This window comes from Lutra lutra, chromosome 8 (assembly GCF_902655055.1).
Source record: "Lutra lutra chromosome 8, mLutLut1.2, whole genome shotgun sequence".
Lineage (NCBI taxonomy): Eukaryota > Metazoa > Chordata > Mammalia > Carnivora > Mustelidae > Lutra > Lutra lutra.
In genome coordinates this window covers 79,090,511-79,108,171 of record NC_062285.1, presented here as the reverse complement: position 1 = coordinate 79,108,171, position 17,661 = coordinate 79,090,511, and the positions used below count along the sequence as shown (strand labels likewise).

Genomic DNA, 17,661 nt, shown 5'->3' with positions numbered 1-17,661 from the left:
TTCATGTGGAACTGCTCTCTGGAATTTTATTACTCTATACATTATAGTCAGCAAAACCAATATTTTAATAAAATCCAGGTGACAAATTCCTCAAGATGTTAAAAATCTTTTACTTTGTCCACTTAAAGCATTAGTAGCTGGTATTAGGAAGTTTTATTTATATTTTTAAAATTTTTATTTAGTCTTATACAATTATTAAAAGTAATACACTTTTAAATGTTTGTAAGAAGTATTTATAACTGTAATATGCAAAGTTCTATTTGGTTTTCTTAAACTGTTTTAAAAAGAAAAAATAATGTCATCCTATATATTAAGGTGTGTTTTAAATAGGCCTGTCTTCAAATGTGTCCATATCATCGACAGTCATGGAAATACAAACTAATGTTTACAGTGTCCATTATAGCGAATTATTAGTAATAAATTTTTTCTGTTAATGAGAAATGACAGAAAAATCTTGACAAATTTATATCTACATAAAATATATAATATTAGAGAAAGGTGCTTTGTCAATTTAATGAATTATTGTAATGACTTTGATGCCAAAATATTTCATGGAAAAAATACTGGCTTAATTTGAGCTAAAAATTTCTCAGCTTTAATGATCTCTCTCATTGGTTCTCTGAATTTTACTATTTGCATTTAATTTCTTTTATGCCAAGCCTTATGCTAAGCTCCTGGTGAGCTTTGTGTGGGTTTGTTATGGGTTTTTTTTTTTTTCTTAATGCATTCTATTTCTGAGAGGACAATAATTCTCTATGATGCCTTAGTGAGCTTGATTCTATTGAGCTGCTTTGCTCTCGGACAGAGATACTGAAAGGGACCAGAGCCGAGAAGTAGGGTTGCTGTAGGACTGACCCAAAACAAGGAGTAATGGTCACTGATCATGTGCAATTATCAGAGGTTTCTGGGTGGCGAACGTGTGACTTGCCAGGGGTTTCAGCCCAAGGGCTTTCTCTGATGAATTCAGCTCACTGATCAAAGTGTTTGCATTGGTCTAATTTATTCATTCCATCAATGAGAACTTGAGAATGAAAGAGATGGTTAAATGCCGATTGAAGTGAAAGTTTTTAAAAATTAATTTGTCCTTCACTGTTGTGTGTTTCAGAGACTGGAGCACAAGGAAGTTTTAGTGGGCTTGTTGTTCCTGGTTTTCCCGTTCATTCCAGCCAGCAATCTCTTCTTCAGGGTGGGTTTTGTGGTGGCCGAGAGAGTCCTTTACATGCCTAGGTAATTATTACTCGTGATTTCCACTTTACGAGACCTGCCTTCTGTCACCAACATGGATAGTTCCAGAGGGACGGTTCTTTGCTTGTGTCACAATTAGGTCCTTGTGTAGCCGAGGTGTTTATTACCTCAGCTTTCATAACAGCTGCAGAGAGGTGTGGGTGAGCTCGAACTGGCGCGTGTTCACTCTGGTGTAGAGCGGCTTACCTGCAGCTGGAAGTTTGACCATTAGATGTGAAGCATTGGCTGGAGTATATTGAGGATTTCAGCAGCCGTCATTTACCCCAATATCTATGTTTCATTACACATAATTGTCGTAGTTTTTTAGAAGTATGTGGATTGCATAAAATTATTATGTTAAGTAGCAAGAGTGTAATTAATTTCTATCTTCTTCTTTTAAAGACACAAACAATTAGGACTTAATTTCATTAACCTCTGATTGCCCCCAAACCAAATACCTAACAGTTTTTCCAAGTCTTTACAGCTTCTTGTTTTGACTGGGTTAAAGAGAGAGGGCAGCCCTTCATTTTCTTTGTGTCTTCTGCACCATTTGTGAAGGAGGTTATTTCTTGATAAATACTGTATGTTATAGACAAAATACAACACAGATTCTTTTATTCTTTATTGCTGTGATTTAACAGGCTTATGAGGCCTTTCTAATAGGGAATATGAGGGTGAAGGGAAGTCAGTGTCTGTTCTAGATACGGTTTTGCTTAGACCCGCTGAAAGTGGCTTCAGGCAGTGCTGCTCTTTACTGCGAATGATTCCAAGTGGAATCCGTGTTCGTTCTTAACCTAACAAGTCTCCACAGAGCACATCTGCATTCTGTACTAGAATCTAAGATTACAAAAATAAGTGAGTCTCGGTGTCTGGACTCAAAGAGTTTCATTGCTGATAAACACTAGTTAATGTTAATTGTACCAAAACTTCTAGTGAACCTCAGTTATATGTCACTAACTATGCGAAACATATTATATTTATGTTATCAGTTCACTCACACTGTTGATGTAGTAATCCATTGCTTCCCCTGAAGTCAGGGGGCCCGTGTTTGAATTCTGGCTTAGGGATGAATGTGATATTTCAAAGCCTCACTTCCCTCACTGGTATAAAATGAACATAATAGCACCCAACTCAATGAGACATTGTGAGCATTAAATGAGATGATCATTTAAAAAACTCAGAAAGCGTTTTGCATTATATATGGTCAATAAAAAATATATAACTGTTATTGATTGATATCACCTCCCTAAGTAGCTGATGGCATTACCTTGTTTTACAAAAATATAACACCTGGATGCTAAGAAGTTAGTGAACTTGCCCAAGATGGGTAGAGCTGGAATGCACTCTTTATCTACTGAAGGACCTCTCACCTTCCAAACTACATTGCCTTTTTTTTTTTAAGGTTATTTATTTATTTATTTGACAGAGATCACAAGTAGGCAGAGAGGCAGGCAGAGAGAGAGGAGGGAAGCAGGCTCCCCACTGAGCAGCGGGCCCGATGCAGGGCTCAATCCCAGGACCCTGGGATCATGACCTGAGCCAAAGGCAGAGGCTTTAACCCACTGAGCCACCCAGGCACCCCCTACATTGCTTTTCTTATAGTAACATCTTAGTATTCTTCATAAGTGAAAAGAAGGAGCATTTCAGAACACAGTAACGTACTTTCAGCTCAGCTCCATTTCATGATCAGGTCGTGTACTTCTGAGAGTCCTGAGATATAAATCCTCAGGAATCTAGGATTCTGGGGGACAAGGAGTTGCATGTGCAGCAAACTTTACTAATATAGAGACAAGAGAACAATTTCTGAGGAAATAAAGGGCTGGAATTTTAAACAAGAGGTTAAAATGTCATTTTTCTGGAAGAGACCCTTGTGTAAATATTATTAAGCCCTTAATACTGTCATCATCTGTTTGTGGGGTGTCTTAGTTAAATAAGGGGTTCCTTTCGCCAGGGTAATGTATTTTCCTAAACTACAGAATCATGCCAGCTCTGGCTCTCCATGGGTTGTAATATCTTAAATAGACCTTTCTTTGACTTTTTAAAAAGATTTATTTATTTATTTTAGAGCAAGAGAGAAAGTGAGAAAGCACATGCACAAGCAGGGAGAGGTGGAATGAGAGGGAGAGAGAGAATCCCAAGTAGACTCTGCACCAAGCACAGAGTCCAACTTGGGGCTCCATCTCACAACCCTTAAGCTTATGACTTAGCCAAAACCAAGAGGATGCTCAACCAACTGAGCCACCCGGGCGCCCCCAACCTCTCTCTGCCTTTCTTTTCTCTAAAATAGACAATGTAGTGTCCCTGCCCCTTTTCCGATGGGAATAAGCTCATTTGGATTAAAATGAAAGTTCTAAATATGAAGAAATCCTCGGTATTTCCAAGAACAGGTGCCCGCCTCTTAGAACCACTCAGATTTTGCTCCATTTTGCAAACTTGGTGCAGAATCACCCAAAATCAGTGTCAGTAGGCTGGTCTTCATTAAAGAGATGACTGGGGTGCCTGGGTGGCTCAGTGGGTTAAAGCCTCTGCCTTCAGCTCATGTTATGATCCTAGGGTCCTGGGATCGAGCCCTGTGTTGGGCTCTCTGCTCAACAGGGAGCCTGCTTCCCCCTCTCTCTGCCTGCCTCTCTGCCTACTTGTGATCTCTGTCAAATAAATAAATAAAATCTTTAAAAAAAAAAAAAAACAAAGTTTGACAATAGCACAGAAGATGAGAGAAGGAAACTCTCTCCTGAGTAAGACCTGCCAAGACAAAGTTTGATAAAATCTTTAAAAAAAAAAAAAAAGGTGACTAGCTTGCTTTTCTCCCCCAAATACCTGCATGTATGCATTGCAGAGTTTACATTCAGTCATCATTTTCTGAGGGTTTCAGCAGCTCTCTGCCCAACTATCCACTATTTTCTACTGAGGTGGGGGCAGCTGGTCACTGCTGGGTAAAATCTTTTCCAGAGAAAGTCCCCCATTTTCATAGAAAACTTGTCAATATTTATAAACTGTGCTGAAGTCCTTAGAGATACTGGAAACTTCCTGAGGACCTCAGAGAAGTTTGCATGTGCTGTAGGCATCCCTAGGAAAGTGTGAGGACGCTGGATGTCTTGTTGCATTTATTAAGGTTAGACATTGGCTTTGGTGATGGGGAAGAATATTTCCCAAGCCTTTCATTCACACAGGAATCTTCTCTGCATGACTCCCCTTAAATTTTGACCTTGACAAGAAGGAGCCATTTTCCACAGCATTAAGTACCCAGGTGCTTTGAGGAAAACATATACATAGTGTCCTCAGTGGAAGTTTGATAATACCCATTGTCCTTTTTATGCAGACATCTGTGTTGTCTCAGGACCTTTAGCAAACGATAGGACAATGAAGTAAAAAGCTGAATGGGTAATCCTTCTGAGGAAGTTGAGCTTTCTACTCATTAAATGTTTGTTTCAATGATATGGAGCCAAATCCTGGCCTTAGATTTCATCCATAAACACCACAGAAGTCATGTCCACCCTCACTGAATCCTGGGTGACTCCCATCAGGCCCAGGGGCTAATTTGGCTATTTTACAAGAAAAACCCAGAATAAGTCAGACCAAGTGCTCTTTTGTCTCTGCCTTTATGCCTAACAACGAACAAGCCACTGAAATCTTCTGGCTTCTGTTCTCCCTCCATCCTAACTTAGATAAGACCCAAAATATCACCTTCCTCTCACTTGCACTTTGAAATCTGTAGATAAAGGGGCAGAAATAGGCTATCTATTTATCATTGCACGGCTTTAGGGTCAGAGTTTCACCACCAAAAGAAATTGGAATAATCTTTTCTTCTGATGATAAATGTCTATTTTGTGGATTTCCTTTTTGATCAGGCTGGAGAGTTTGGGGCTTAAATCACTTTTTTTTTTTTTTAACAGAAATTTTGATCTCTTATTCTCTCCAGAGAGGCATATAATTCGATGGCTACTTTTTTGGTATTTTATAAAAACCACATTAGACTGCTTCAAAGGACTAAAATTTCTTTGAATCAGTGAAGCAGAAATAGTTGTTGAGAGCTCTCAAATGAAGTCACAGGATGTGATCAGATATCCATTTACATGCCAGATTAAAGTTGATTTATTCACTTCAGCGCCAAAGAGCAAATTCCTAAGCTACTTTTAAGAAAACATGAATGAGTAGAAAGAGGAAGCAGATAAGGATAAATGAAGGCAGAACCAGTATTATGGGTAGCATTGATCAAGAATAGTTGAAACCACAGAAAAAGAAGTTAGATACCATGTGTTGGAGGGAAGAAAGAAATATAAAAAATTACTCTACTCTTAGAAAGATGCCATTTGTATTGCAAAATCCCTGAGCTTATGGACACAACAGCTGTGGAAAACTGGAAAAATGATGACTCCCCCGACCCATTCATTTTTTATTTTAAGGATTACCTTCAAGTCATACCTATCAATTTGAAGTGAAATTTTCAATCTTACATGGGTTACTATGGGAGCAATACCGCAGTATTTCTCAGGATGCAAAATGAGATAGTACCTCAGAAGTAATAATCTCCCGTTATCCGATATTGGGAACCCCTTCTGAGGAGCCGTCTATGCATAAGCTTCTTCAGACTTGCTGGAGGAGAGTGATGATTATTTGAGAGTAAATCTAAGTTTGGCCAATATGAAAATCAGCAGCGTAGTCGCTCAATATCAGCACAAGCTTAGCTTAGCAAATCCAGTAGGAAGAAGACTGAACTGGAAATAAGCACAGTCCTGTCCCTACTTGCCTGGCAGCCTTGGAGGAATCATTTTCCTACCACTAAAACCAGAGAGTTAGCCTTGCTCACTGGTCTTCAAGTGTTGCTTAGATCTCCATGACAGACTTTTCCCTGGTCTGTGGCAAAATTGGGAGAGTGAGGGGAGAGAGAAAGACCAGTGTAGTGGGTTTTGCATAAAGTTTTATCTGTGTTTTTTTAAATTATGAAATTATGCCTTTCTTATATTTTTGGTGTTAAAATATCCTTTCTCCTATGACAAGATGGTAAGAGCAGCGGAGGGTGCACAACACTCCTCCCCCACCCAAGTCCACTTTCTTGGAAATTTACAGGTTTGAGAAATCTCAACTCCTGTAATCATTGTGCTACATGATCTCTAAGGTCTCTTTTAGCTCCAAAGTTCAGTGTTTTGTGATTCAGAATAACCTTGAGGAAAACATGAATTTTTTTTTTCTTCAGATTTTAAACAAGGATTTTTGTCATGCATTGGAAAGTGACCACCTATGTCTGCTCTTTTTCAGTAGGATGGTCCCCATAGGAAAGGGAGAGGGGTCCCATTGGGGGAAGGGAAAGGAAGGCAGTACATTTGCCATGGGGACAGGCTCTCTCAGGGGCCTGGTGGTAACACCAGGAAGTGCTTCAGGAAGCATCTGTGTGGGCTCTGCTGTGAGAAAAGGGGGTGTTCTCATAAGCAGCAGGAACAGCTGATGCTTAGAAGTTCACGGGGAAAGCCGCAAGAAGGAAAGTATGCTATATGTCAGGAGGAAATAGACCCCAGCAGCAGGAGCAAGGCCAGACCTCCCTCTTCAAGGAGCCATTGTATAGGCAGCTTAGTAAGAGAGGCTGCAGTCTATGAGAATAGGTCAGAAGTTGGCCTGTTCCCATGAAGTCATGGAGGGAGACTCGTTAATTCAGCTGAAGCTGATGATCTAAACAGGGACTCAAAAGCACAGGTTAGATTGCCCCAAGGTGGTTGATACCAAATAGAGAAGATTGAGTCCCTCTAAGGCTATGGCTTGCATGGATGGGACAAGATTGACTGTAAGAGGACACGAGTAACTCTATTTTGAGAGGGCCAAGTCACAAAAATTGTGGAAAACCCAGGAACAAGGCAAAGCCAGATAGTCGTTTTTTAGTTTGAGGTTTTTTTTGTTTTGTTTTGTTTTTGTGTGTTGGGGTGGGGTTTTTTGTGTTTTTTTTTTTTCTTTTTGTTTTTGCCTCAAATTCCTATTGTATAATACATTAGAGAGGTGGGGAAAAAGCACCTTGGGCTTGGCAAAGAGCCACTTAACTAAAAACCCAAGAAATAGATTGAAAGGCACTTTTCAGTTAAGTTACAAGGTCAAGTGTACCAGGTCTCTGAGAATATATATGTGTAAGTGTGCATATGTGTTGCCTAATTTACCTAGAGCCACTCTATTAGTGCTTAGTTTTAGTTCTGAATCCATTTTTTTTTAAAGATTTTATTTATTTATTTGACAGAGAGAAATCACAAGTAGGCAGAGAGGCAGGCAGAGAGAGAGGAGGAAGCAGGCTCCCTGCTGAGCAGAAAGCCCGATGTGGGGCTCGAACCCAGGACCTGGGATCATGACCTGAGCCGAAGGCAGCGGCTTAACCCACTGAGCCACCCAGGCGCCCCCTGAATCCATTTTTTATGCATTTCTATCATGCCATCTTAAAAGAAGGTTGTCTTTTATCATAATGAGCCCAATGAAAGGAAAAGGAGAAATGCAGTGGGCTATTACACGAGTGGGCCATAAAGTCCTATCACCAAATGATCTGGAGAGAAAGAGTGAAGGTCAGGAATACCACTGGAGAAGAAATAGTGGGAAGATCAAAGATTTGAGTAAGGAAATAAGTCTTTTTACTTTAGAGAGGTATGCCTATGCTTTTAAACATGGCATCTTCCATGTTATGCACCATGTTTTAAAAGAAAGCTGAGTCTGTCAAGCTCTGCTGCTCCTCCCCACTCCTCCAGGCTTCAGTGGGACAAACCTCCACTGTCATGCAGTTGGAGGCTTCCTGCTGGTGTAATAACCTACTCCGGGGTTTCAGAAGTTGATTAAGGTTGTTCTTCAGAATATGATGGAGTAAGGACGGAAATATTTGATACCAGCTCATTTGTCTCTTTGCTCTTGCTGTGCCGGCATGAACTGTTCCAATCTAGCCCTCCGAGATCTGAATTCAGAAGAGGTGTGAGATCTAGAAGCTACGCCTTGTCCAGTGAGGGCTGCTCTTGAGAGAAGTGCCCAGGTAGGGAGGGGCCCAGGGTTGCCCCAGGCTTGGGGCCAGTGCTTGTGGTTGGGAGTGAGTGTGCTGTGTGAAGAACGTGACCAGGAAGGAAAGCAGTAGGACTTTATTTGGGGACTCAAGCGAATGTGTTCTAAAATTAGAGATTGTAGATCGTAGACAAATAGAACAGAACAGAGCCGTAGTGAAAATGAAGTGAGCTGAGGGGGAGGTTGGGTGCTGGTGGGCTAAAGATCAGTTGGCCAATCTGTGGGGTGGCCTGGGGCATGAGATGAGGATAATCTCGGCAGTCACTCACTGAACTATAATCATGGCCTTAATATCATAGAAGTCTATTAGTTAATAAAAAATGAATGTTCATGCCTATTAAGTCCTAAATGATGAACAGTGAATGTCTTGGAAACCACAATTTGAAAGTAAAATTTGGAGAGTGTAATTTGGATTCAGATGAGCCTAAATGGAAAAATATATATGAAAAATACCATAAGCTATGCTAGGTAGCTGCAAGTCATTATTTCAGTCTACCCTGTGCAAATGAGGAGATTAGAGGAACCCAAGCTGAAGGAAAGCAAAACAGCATAGGTACAGGCCTCTCCTTTCCCGGCCCATCTCTTCCTCCATTGGTTCTGCAACCCTATCCTAGCAGGTCAGTGTTCTGAAACACCACACTGAAGGAGGTTAGGAAATGCACCTCTGCTAACAGAGGAGAGCAACTAAAGCATAGATGTTGACAGCCCAGGTCCTGTGCAGCCAACTATGGCTCTGCCTGGAGGGTGGGAGTGGACTGAAGTGTGGCCATCTCAGCCTCCCTTCTATCAAGACCCCTCATACTTATAAGTGAATCCATTTCTTTCCTTTTCTCTTGGATTCCACGCAGGGAGATGTATCTCAAACCATTGGCTTTTTTTTTTTCATATTTATTAAAATATAATTGACATACAATATTGTGTAAATTGAAGGTGTACACGTGTTGATTTGATACATTTATATATGTTGCCAAATGGTTACCGCTAAACCAGTGACTTATTAATACAAATTTTAGTAATCTTCGAATATCCTCCATACTCTTAGAAACCCAGATTGTCCTGCTCTTGTGAGGTTTGGGACCGCCATTTTTGTATGTATTCTCTCATAGTACCCTGCACAACAGATACTTCATAAAAGAGTATTGTGGAGACTTCAGGAACACTGGACATATGACAGAGCATATACCTGTTGTTAACAGGATAACACACAGGATAGAGGAAGGGGCAACAACAACTAGTGGATTGTCCATTATGCCTTTGCTTCAGAAGTGCAGATCTTTACCATAGACCATAGTGGTTTATAGAGGAAGTGACAGAATTCAGGTTCTAGAGATGGGCATGCTTGTAGGAGGGTAGGGAGAGAGGGGTTTTCTAACTTTTTACGAGTTGCTTTAGAGTTCCTTGGTGGAGTCTTTTTGGCTTTGGCTGAAAGGCCTCTTAGGCCCAGATGGGAAATCTGGCTTTGACTACCTGTACCAGGCTAGGAGGGAAGGAAGCCAGGCCAGGAGTGAAGGCTCCTGCAAGGGGAAACACCCACATCCCACGGCTGGATAGTTCTCCTGGTGGTGAAAGTGGGTCTTATCATCTCCACCACTGACTTGGATTAATTCATTTTTAGGTTTACCCTTGTTTCCATGTTAGTTTCTGATACTTTTAACCTCATTGTTCAACCACACTTAGGAAACAGCCCCTGTCATAGTCTGATGCTCAGGGTGCAAATGAATAAAACTTACTCCATCCTTAAATAACCAGCCTGAACTTCCAAACAGTTAATACTCTATTCCATATGGAAGTTAAGGACAAAAGCTTCGTATTGTGCATTAGTTCACCAAAAAGATGATAGTTTGCATTTTCTTACCTTTCTTCTTTCTTCTTGTATTCACAAAGACAGAGTGGAGAAAGATTTGAAATGGGAATAAGGGAAGATTTGCTTAAGTGCTTTTTGAATTCTAGAATTGTGAATGTACATTAGCATACATACATGGCTACCTGTATTTCGCATAATACAAGTGTATTTACTTCCTACATTAGATTGTTCTATAAAAGTGGTGTGTGACTCAGACCTTTCTGAAGTGAACAATATTGTACAAGGAAGTTTGTAGTTTTAAGGGAGTTTTCTGTGAATGCTTTTGGAAGACTTACATTACCTATAAATTACATAGTTTGGGTCAATCTGGATTTTTAATAAACTGGATTTCTTGAGGTGTATTTACAGATCTAATCACGTAGTTGAATGATATACACAATACATTTTATTGATGTCATAGAATATGGCATACTAAACACACACATGAACATATAAACACTTCACTTGAAAACACAGATACCTTGTATTCAGTTCACAGACTATGTCCACATACATGATTTCATTTACTCCAAACAATAGTGCTTAAAGTAGCTATATTTTCAGCTATTAAGGCAGAAAATGTTAAACTCTTACAGAATAAACAACTGAGGCTTCATGAGATTGAGCAAAACTCCTGTGGCCGGCGAACTCCTGAGTGTTAGGAAAGAACCCAGCTCCTTTGACCCAGTTCCCACATCCCTTTTCCTCACTGTGAACTCTCAAGCTTCAAGTTTGCACCAGGGCACTTTCATTCCACTGTGGCTCATAGTGTTTTAGGGGCCTCAGGAAATTGCCACATTTATAGGAGGCTGGTAGAGAGGGACATCTGTTCTAACCTGGATATGTGCAGACTGTACACATATCCTGTCTCATACTCTATTCAGCAGAAAATAATTCCCTAATAATAATAATATTATTATAACATTAATGTTACCATTTATGGTTGTCTATTGAACATGATGCACAGTGTAAAATTATTTCCTTTTATAAATAAGAAAATTAATAAGTAGAGAATTTAAATAATCAAAGATCAAACAACAGACATTGTCAGAACTGAAATGCAGATTCCAGAGCTCTGTCTTATTTACCACAAGAGGTCTTATAAATTTGGTGCTAGTAGATGAACTACAAGGTTGAGATGGAGCCTCTCATCTTCAACGACATAGAGGAGAATCAGGTTCACAGAAGGTGAAAGCAATGGCATTATTATCCCAATTATTCATAAATATGCTGAGGAAAGAATGGAAGAAATCTATTTCTTGGAGAAGTGATAGAATCTCTTTATCACTCCCGTGAGAGCCCAGCACCTAGGATGAGGAGCGCACAAGAGAGAAATGTACAAGAAATGCTTTTGGAGTCATTTTCTTAGAATATGAATAAACTTACATCCAGATACATTCAGCCTTCTGAGAAATTTTCCTGCCCATCAAATATTGGAGATTAAAAAAAAAAAAAAAAAACAAGTCTTGGAGACTTGGCTCACCAGAAGCTGGCAGCTTCCAGGTTAAATCTGATCCGTGGCCTCACCATTGGCCCCCTGCTGCCTCTAGGCTGCAGCATCAAACACCTGTTCTGGGCTCTGCATTCCAGGGCTTTATTGTTTAACCATCCATGAGACCAGAATCAGATCTTGCTGTCATAATTTGCCAAGTGGGGATTCACCAGACCAGAATGAAGTTAACTAGGGCTGTGTTTCATTACAAATATCTAAAGTTGGGAATTTTTTTTTTTAAGCAATAAAATCGTAAGACTGTGTCTGACTTGTACCACTAATGTTATTTGTAGATCCTTTCAGTGGGTTGTTAGAGTTTAAGTTAAAAGGAAGAATTTCAGTTCTAATTAATCGTGAAAAGATTCTCTTTGCTCCATGTAATTAAACAAAAAGTGAAGCCACAGTAAACATCATAACATGCTCGGCCCAGGGATCAAAAATTGTCCTTTTTTCAGGCTGATGTAAATAGGAAGAAGTGTTCTTTTATCACTGAAGAGCTTCTGGGCAAGGTTCATGAAAGTACATTTGCACTATTTACACAATGATTAACTTCTCACAAAGTTCTTGAGTAATAGGTATAAATATTTTTTATTCTAATATGGAAGGACAAACATGGTTGACCTGCATTTCCTCTTCAGTTCCCTTTGGATGTGCATCATGAAAGTATTAGGGAGAGATGCCGAGTCTCTAGTTGTTACATGCACTGAAATGGGGATAATACCTGCAGCCAGTGAGTGAGAGATCAATGAATCCACGTGAAGAAGCAGTGAGTGGTGTTTCTCAAGCTGCTTTGAAACTGCATCTCAATGCTGAGGCAAACCAATCAGTAGCCAGAGTTTGGTTCTTCAGGTACTGGTTTTGTTCACTGTCAGCGGTTTGCATGACTCCTTTATGCTCTGTGTAGAGGTCTCTAATCAGAGCCCAGATTTTCCTTAACCAGATTCACCAAAGCACTCTGCAGGCTGGTTTCATCTCCCTGGAGGCCAGAAAGTCATGTAGCTTCTCATTTGCTTGATTTTCTACTTTCAAAATGAGGACTTGGCCTGCCCCTGGAAATGAAGAGAGCAATTCTCCCCCCTGCTGCTGAGATCTTTATTAAAGCAGATGTTGAAGGATGAAATGTCATAATAGAGAAGCAACTTAATCTTGGTGATACTGTGTTTAAGTTTGTAAGAATGTGATACTCTCTAAGAAATTTACAAGCCTAAGTAGAGATTATTTTATATGGCTTACTATTTCTTTAAGCCATATGTCAATACAAGGACTTTCCAAAAAAAATGATCATGTTTCTTGATACTGATGCCCTTGCTGAGTGGAAAGGAATGGCCTTCTCCTTCCTTTGGTTATAGCAAGGGTCAACACACTGCAGCTCCTGAGTGAAGGCTGGCCTGTTTTATAAATAAATTTTATCGGAACATAGCCATGCCCATTAATTTACATAGTGTCGTTGGCTACTTTCCTGCCCCAAAGATAGAGTGGGCAGGACAGAAAAGCCTGAAAAGCCCGAAATATTTATGCTTTGGCCCCTTCCAGAAAAGGTTTGCCAACTTCTGGAGATTAGCATTGCGGTAGAGCCTTGGGTCTTCTCTGTTACTAGCTGTGGATGCTGGGGACAAGTTATTTGACTCCTATAAGCTTTAATTCCCTCATTTATGGAATGGGAGATACTAGGATTATATATTCAAATCAGATAATATATTTAAAACCAGAACAGTCTTTATCCTAGGTCCTACAAATATTGTGGACAGGTCCATGCAAAGCCCTTAGCGCAGTGCCTGGCCAATAGAAGAAGGACTCAGTAAACATACGGATGTGTAAAATAGTTCATTACTTTTGTTGTTGTTATCTTTGTTATTCTTGTCTTCTCCCATTTTGTGGCCATAGCTTGGGAACCCCATGTGGAGATGCCAGTGTTCTCCTCTCCCACTGCTCTGCCAGATGGCAGCTCTGTTTCCTACAAGGAGACAGAAAACAAGTATTGAAATTTTATGAATGGAGTGATTAGGAGGGAAGTAAGTCAAGATGTGTGATAAGGTGCAAGGAACGCAAGGATCAGCCAGTTAAGTCAAAACCCAGACAAGCAGGACAGCATATGGAGTGTGAGTTTGGAATCTGAAAAGCATGGGTTTGTATCTTTGCCCTACTATACAGGCTGTGTGACCGAATTCAGGAAATCAGTTCACCTTCTTCCTCGTCCTCATCTTTATGAGTAAACACCTCTAGCCTCGAGTGACCCACAGGGATGTGAGGATGAGCTGAACTCCTACATGGAACATGCTTGGCCCATGAGATGTGCTCAGCAAACATTTGTTCTTCGTGGAGCTGCTTTATGAAGGCAGGAACAAGGAGACAGCTGGTACTACAGCTGTGGGTGCCTGTATGGGGTACATGCCTTTCAGGACTTTGCTCCCATGTCACCTTTCCCATGGTGCCATTCCTGACCATATTAAAATCTCGACTTCCTCCCCTCCCTGAGCTTCCTCGTCCTCTTTGCTTATAGATTATTACCCATGTAACATACCCTGGCACACACTGTGTTTTATTTGCTTATTGGCTGTTTCTTTCCACCCACGTGGGTTCCACAAGGACAGGAATTCTTGTCTCTTTTGTCCACTGCTACGGTCTTGGTGCCTATAATGATGGCAGGACACAGTTGGGGGTTTATTAAATATCAGTCGAATGGAGGAATGGAGCCCAGAAGGCTTTCATGTGGCCAGAGATGCACCCTGCCCATTAGAGCTGGGATCTGGAGGAGGCTAGCAGAGCAAATGGCAAGCATCCTCAGGAGCTTGAGCAGCCATGGTGGCCTATAATGCGTCAGCATGGCCAGTTGTATTAAATGAGAGACGTTTAGAAGATCTTGATACCTTTAAGTCCAAACATGACTTGTTGTGGAAGGGGAAGAGGTTTTGGGATTTTATTATTTAGTGTTAGTGACTCTATGTTTTAGCATGTTCAAGGCTTTTGCACTGTGCTTATGGCCACCGAATCCAGCCTCCTTAGCTTGAAATGAGTGTGTACTGCTGACTCCCTTTGTTTGACCTAATAGTGAACCCTCAGAGTTTAGGGAGCTGGACCAACCGACTTATGGGATTTGAAGTATGGAATTGGAGCTCGAACTTCAACTAATTCCCAGCATCTCCGTATCAGAAACCTCAAATGCTTCTCTTGTTTTTCTACCCTTGATACCGTAGACATTTAGAAAAGTGAACAGAAGTGGAGAAATTTTTTAAAGGAGATATGTTTAGAAATGAGACTATTTAAGTGTTTCCTTGACAAAACCAACCTGTCCCAGTAGGCTGGAGTTCTTTGAAGGCAGGACCTGTGTTTTATGCATAATTGCATTCTTAGTGCCCAGGATATTGCCAGTCCCTATAGAGGGAGAATGAATAAATAATTGAACAAGTGAATGGGCTATCTTAATTTTGGGCTTCTTATGGCATTAATATTTAACTGATGTAGGATTTCTTTACACAAGCTTGCTTCGTTTTTAAAATATTCCATAATAATTTGTAGTCTATTTTCTTTGGAAAGAAGTGGGTCTTAAAACTGAAATGCACATGGCAATGATAGATACAAATTAAATGTTTGTGATTTTCTGTGGCCAGTCGACTGCATAAATTATGTGAGGGACCACATTCCAATCAAAGGTTTTTAGAGACGTGCTATCAACGTGCCACTCAGATAACAGGACAGATTCTTCATGTCTACATAGAAAGCTGAGCCAGAGTCAACAAGAAAGTCCCTGTCAGTGCAGTTTGTCTGTGATGGGCTCCAAGCTGCAGTGCTCTGGACTTGGCCTGTGGATAGATGATTTTCCTTCAGCAGATGGACTTGGACCAGAGTGGGAACTTACCGGGGAGCGCACATCCCTAGGGACAGAATGCCGGGGCTCCTTGGTGACCAGCATCCCTCCCAGGACCTGATAGGGAGCTCTTGGGGACTGTTTCTCACAAAGCCATGACATCACCTGTGGCGACACAGTCTAGATCTAAACTAGTGGTGCCAGTATGGTTATACAATGTCAGTGACATAAGGGTGTAGTCACGACCCAAGAACATACAAAAGGGACGTCTTGTGATTCTGCTGAAATCCTGGGCAGTTGGAGCCTAAACGATGAGCCTGTTACTCTCCACACTAATGCCAAAGAGCTGGCAATGCGCTGGAAGAGTGATTAAAGAACCAACTTGTAAATACTGTGTAAGCCGGGGGAGTTTATATTTGTTTCTCTGTTACGGGACAAGTTTTATTTGAAAGTTAGTTCTACGGGATCAAATTCTTGGGGGGACTCCATGGCACCCCCAAAGTAATCCTGCCTCTCCCGCTCTATTTCCCAGCATGGGCTACTGCATCCTTTTTGTGCACGGATTGAGGAAGCTCTGCGCAGGGCTGAATCGTTGGGGGGCCACCACCCTGACTGTGTGTACTGCGCTTCTGCTGCTGCTTTTCTCCTGGAAAACTGTGAAGCAGAATGAAATTTGGCTGTCAAGAGAGTCCCTGTTCAGGTACGATTCAATGGAGAAAAGCAAATCTCTTCCCATGTATTTCTTTGCTTATGTATTTGTTTCCAAACAAATGAGTTAACATGGGTCTGACAATAATCATTAACCTGCAGGGGGTTTTTTTAGTAAAGTTTTAAGTGGAAGATGTAATTTTATTTTGGGTTTTAGCTTTAGTTTTTAAAATGGTATTCTATAAAGTTTAATGTGAGCTCATTCTAAGTGAATTTATGAAAATAAGGCTTATGGGAAGGTTTCTGGGTCTGTGAAACCGTCGTAATGATGAGCTGGGCTGTAAAATCAGCTATAAACAAAATGAAATGATAAACCTAATTTCCTGATGCAGACAAGTCAATGAGAAAGGTGAGCATACAGCAGGAAGGAAGAGAAACGCAGACATTTTCTTTAGACTCTTTCAGGACATTAAGTTGTGATCTGTGATCCAGTTGCTTTATTCTGAGCATTAATTGTGAACAAAGAAATGGAAGGCTTTTTTCATCTCCCGGTAGGTTTTGATGTGCTACAGAAGCTGTTTCTGAATATAACAAGGTCACCTGGAAGCCCTAAACTTGTTGTAAAGTATAAACATTCTTTGGGACTTTTGCTCATTGTGCTGTGTTTTCTGGAGCTCAGGCCGCCTTGCTAATGCCATCCCTGGTGAGGACCTTCACCTGGGCTCCCTGGCACTGCCCCACCAGGATCCCAACAGTATTTTTCCGGGTTTCCAGGGATTCCCAGTCTGTGCCCTCTTCCAGGTTCTGTTCTCACTTATGACCCAGTTTTCCGGTTTAGTCACTGCTCAGCTGATACCCAACACTTACACTCTGGGGGCAAACAATGGAGACAGAGTTGGGATCACTTGAAAACAAAGAGGAACTATTGGAAGACTAGAGGAAGGTGCACAGAATTAAAGGGCCAGTAAAGAAGTTGGCACGGAGCAGACAGGAAACAGGCATCGGGATAGTCTGTCTTGAGAGCACTCAAGTACCTGCCCAGGAAAAAATAGGTAAACTTATACCAGGTTTATTTTATCTTCACAACAAAGCGCTGGGGAAATTAAGTCCTTTGGCAGAGCTTTGAGCTGTCTAGGTCATATGCCTGTCCTTTGTCTCCAGCAGGGCCCTGAAAGGAATGATTGGCCAAAGAAGCCCCTCTGACTTCCAGGGAGTTAGGGCAGGCCAAGCACCTTGGGGTTCCACTGAGACTTAACAGAGTGTGACAAGACGAATTCCCCACAGGAAATCCAAGTACCGCAGGCGGGGCCCAGACTCTGGCTGCCAAGAATGAATGAAAGAACAAGTGAAGGAATGAACAAATAAGACAGATGTTCACTGCATTCCTCTATCTTAAAACAATATATTTGATTTTGCTACTTGGCAATTTAACTTTTTAAAAAATATTTTTAATTAATTAATTTTAAGAATTTTATTTATTTATTTGACAGCAAGAGACAGCTAGAGAGGGAGCACAAGCACGGGGGAGCTGGAGAGGGAGAAGCAGGCTGAGCAAGGAGCCCGACACAGGGCTCGATTCCAGGACACTAGGATCATGACCTGAGCCGAGGGCAGGTGCTTCACGACTGAGCCACC

At 41.1% G+C, this 17,661-nt stretch overlaps 1 protein-coding gene across 1 annotated transcript in view; it reads left to right on the top strand.

The window, feature by feature from the left end:
- TMTC1 (transmembrane O-mannosyltransferase targeting cadherins 1) overlaps positions 1 to 17,661 on the top strand; it is a 266,800-nt gene that overhangs the window by 174,974 nt on the left and 74,165 nt on the right. Inside the window, 2 exon segments of the mRNA XM_047740854.1 lie at positions 1,106 to 1,227; positions 15,911 to 16,078. Coding sequence (XP_047596810.1) covers positions 1,106 to 1,227; positions 15,911 to 16,078 — 290 coding nt within the window.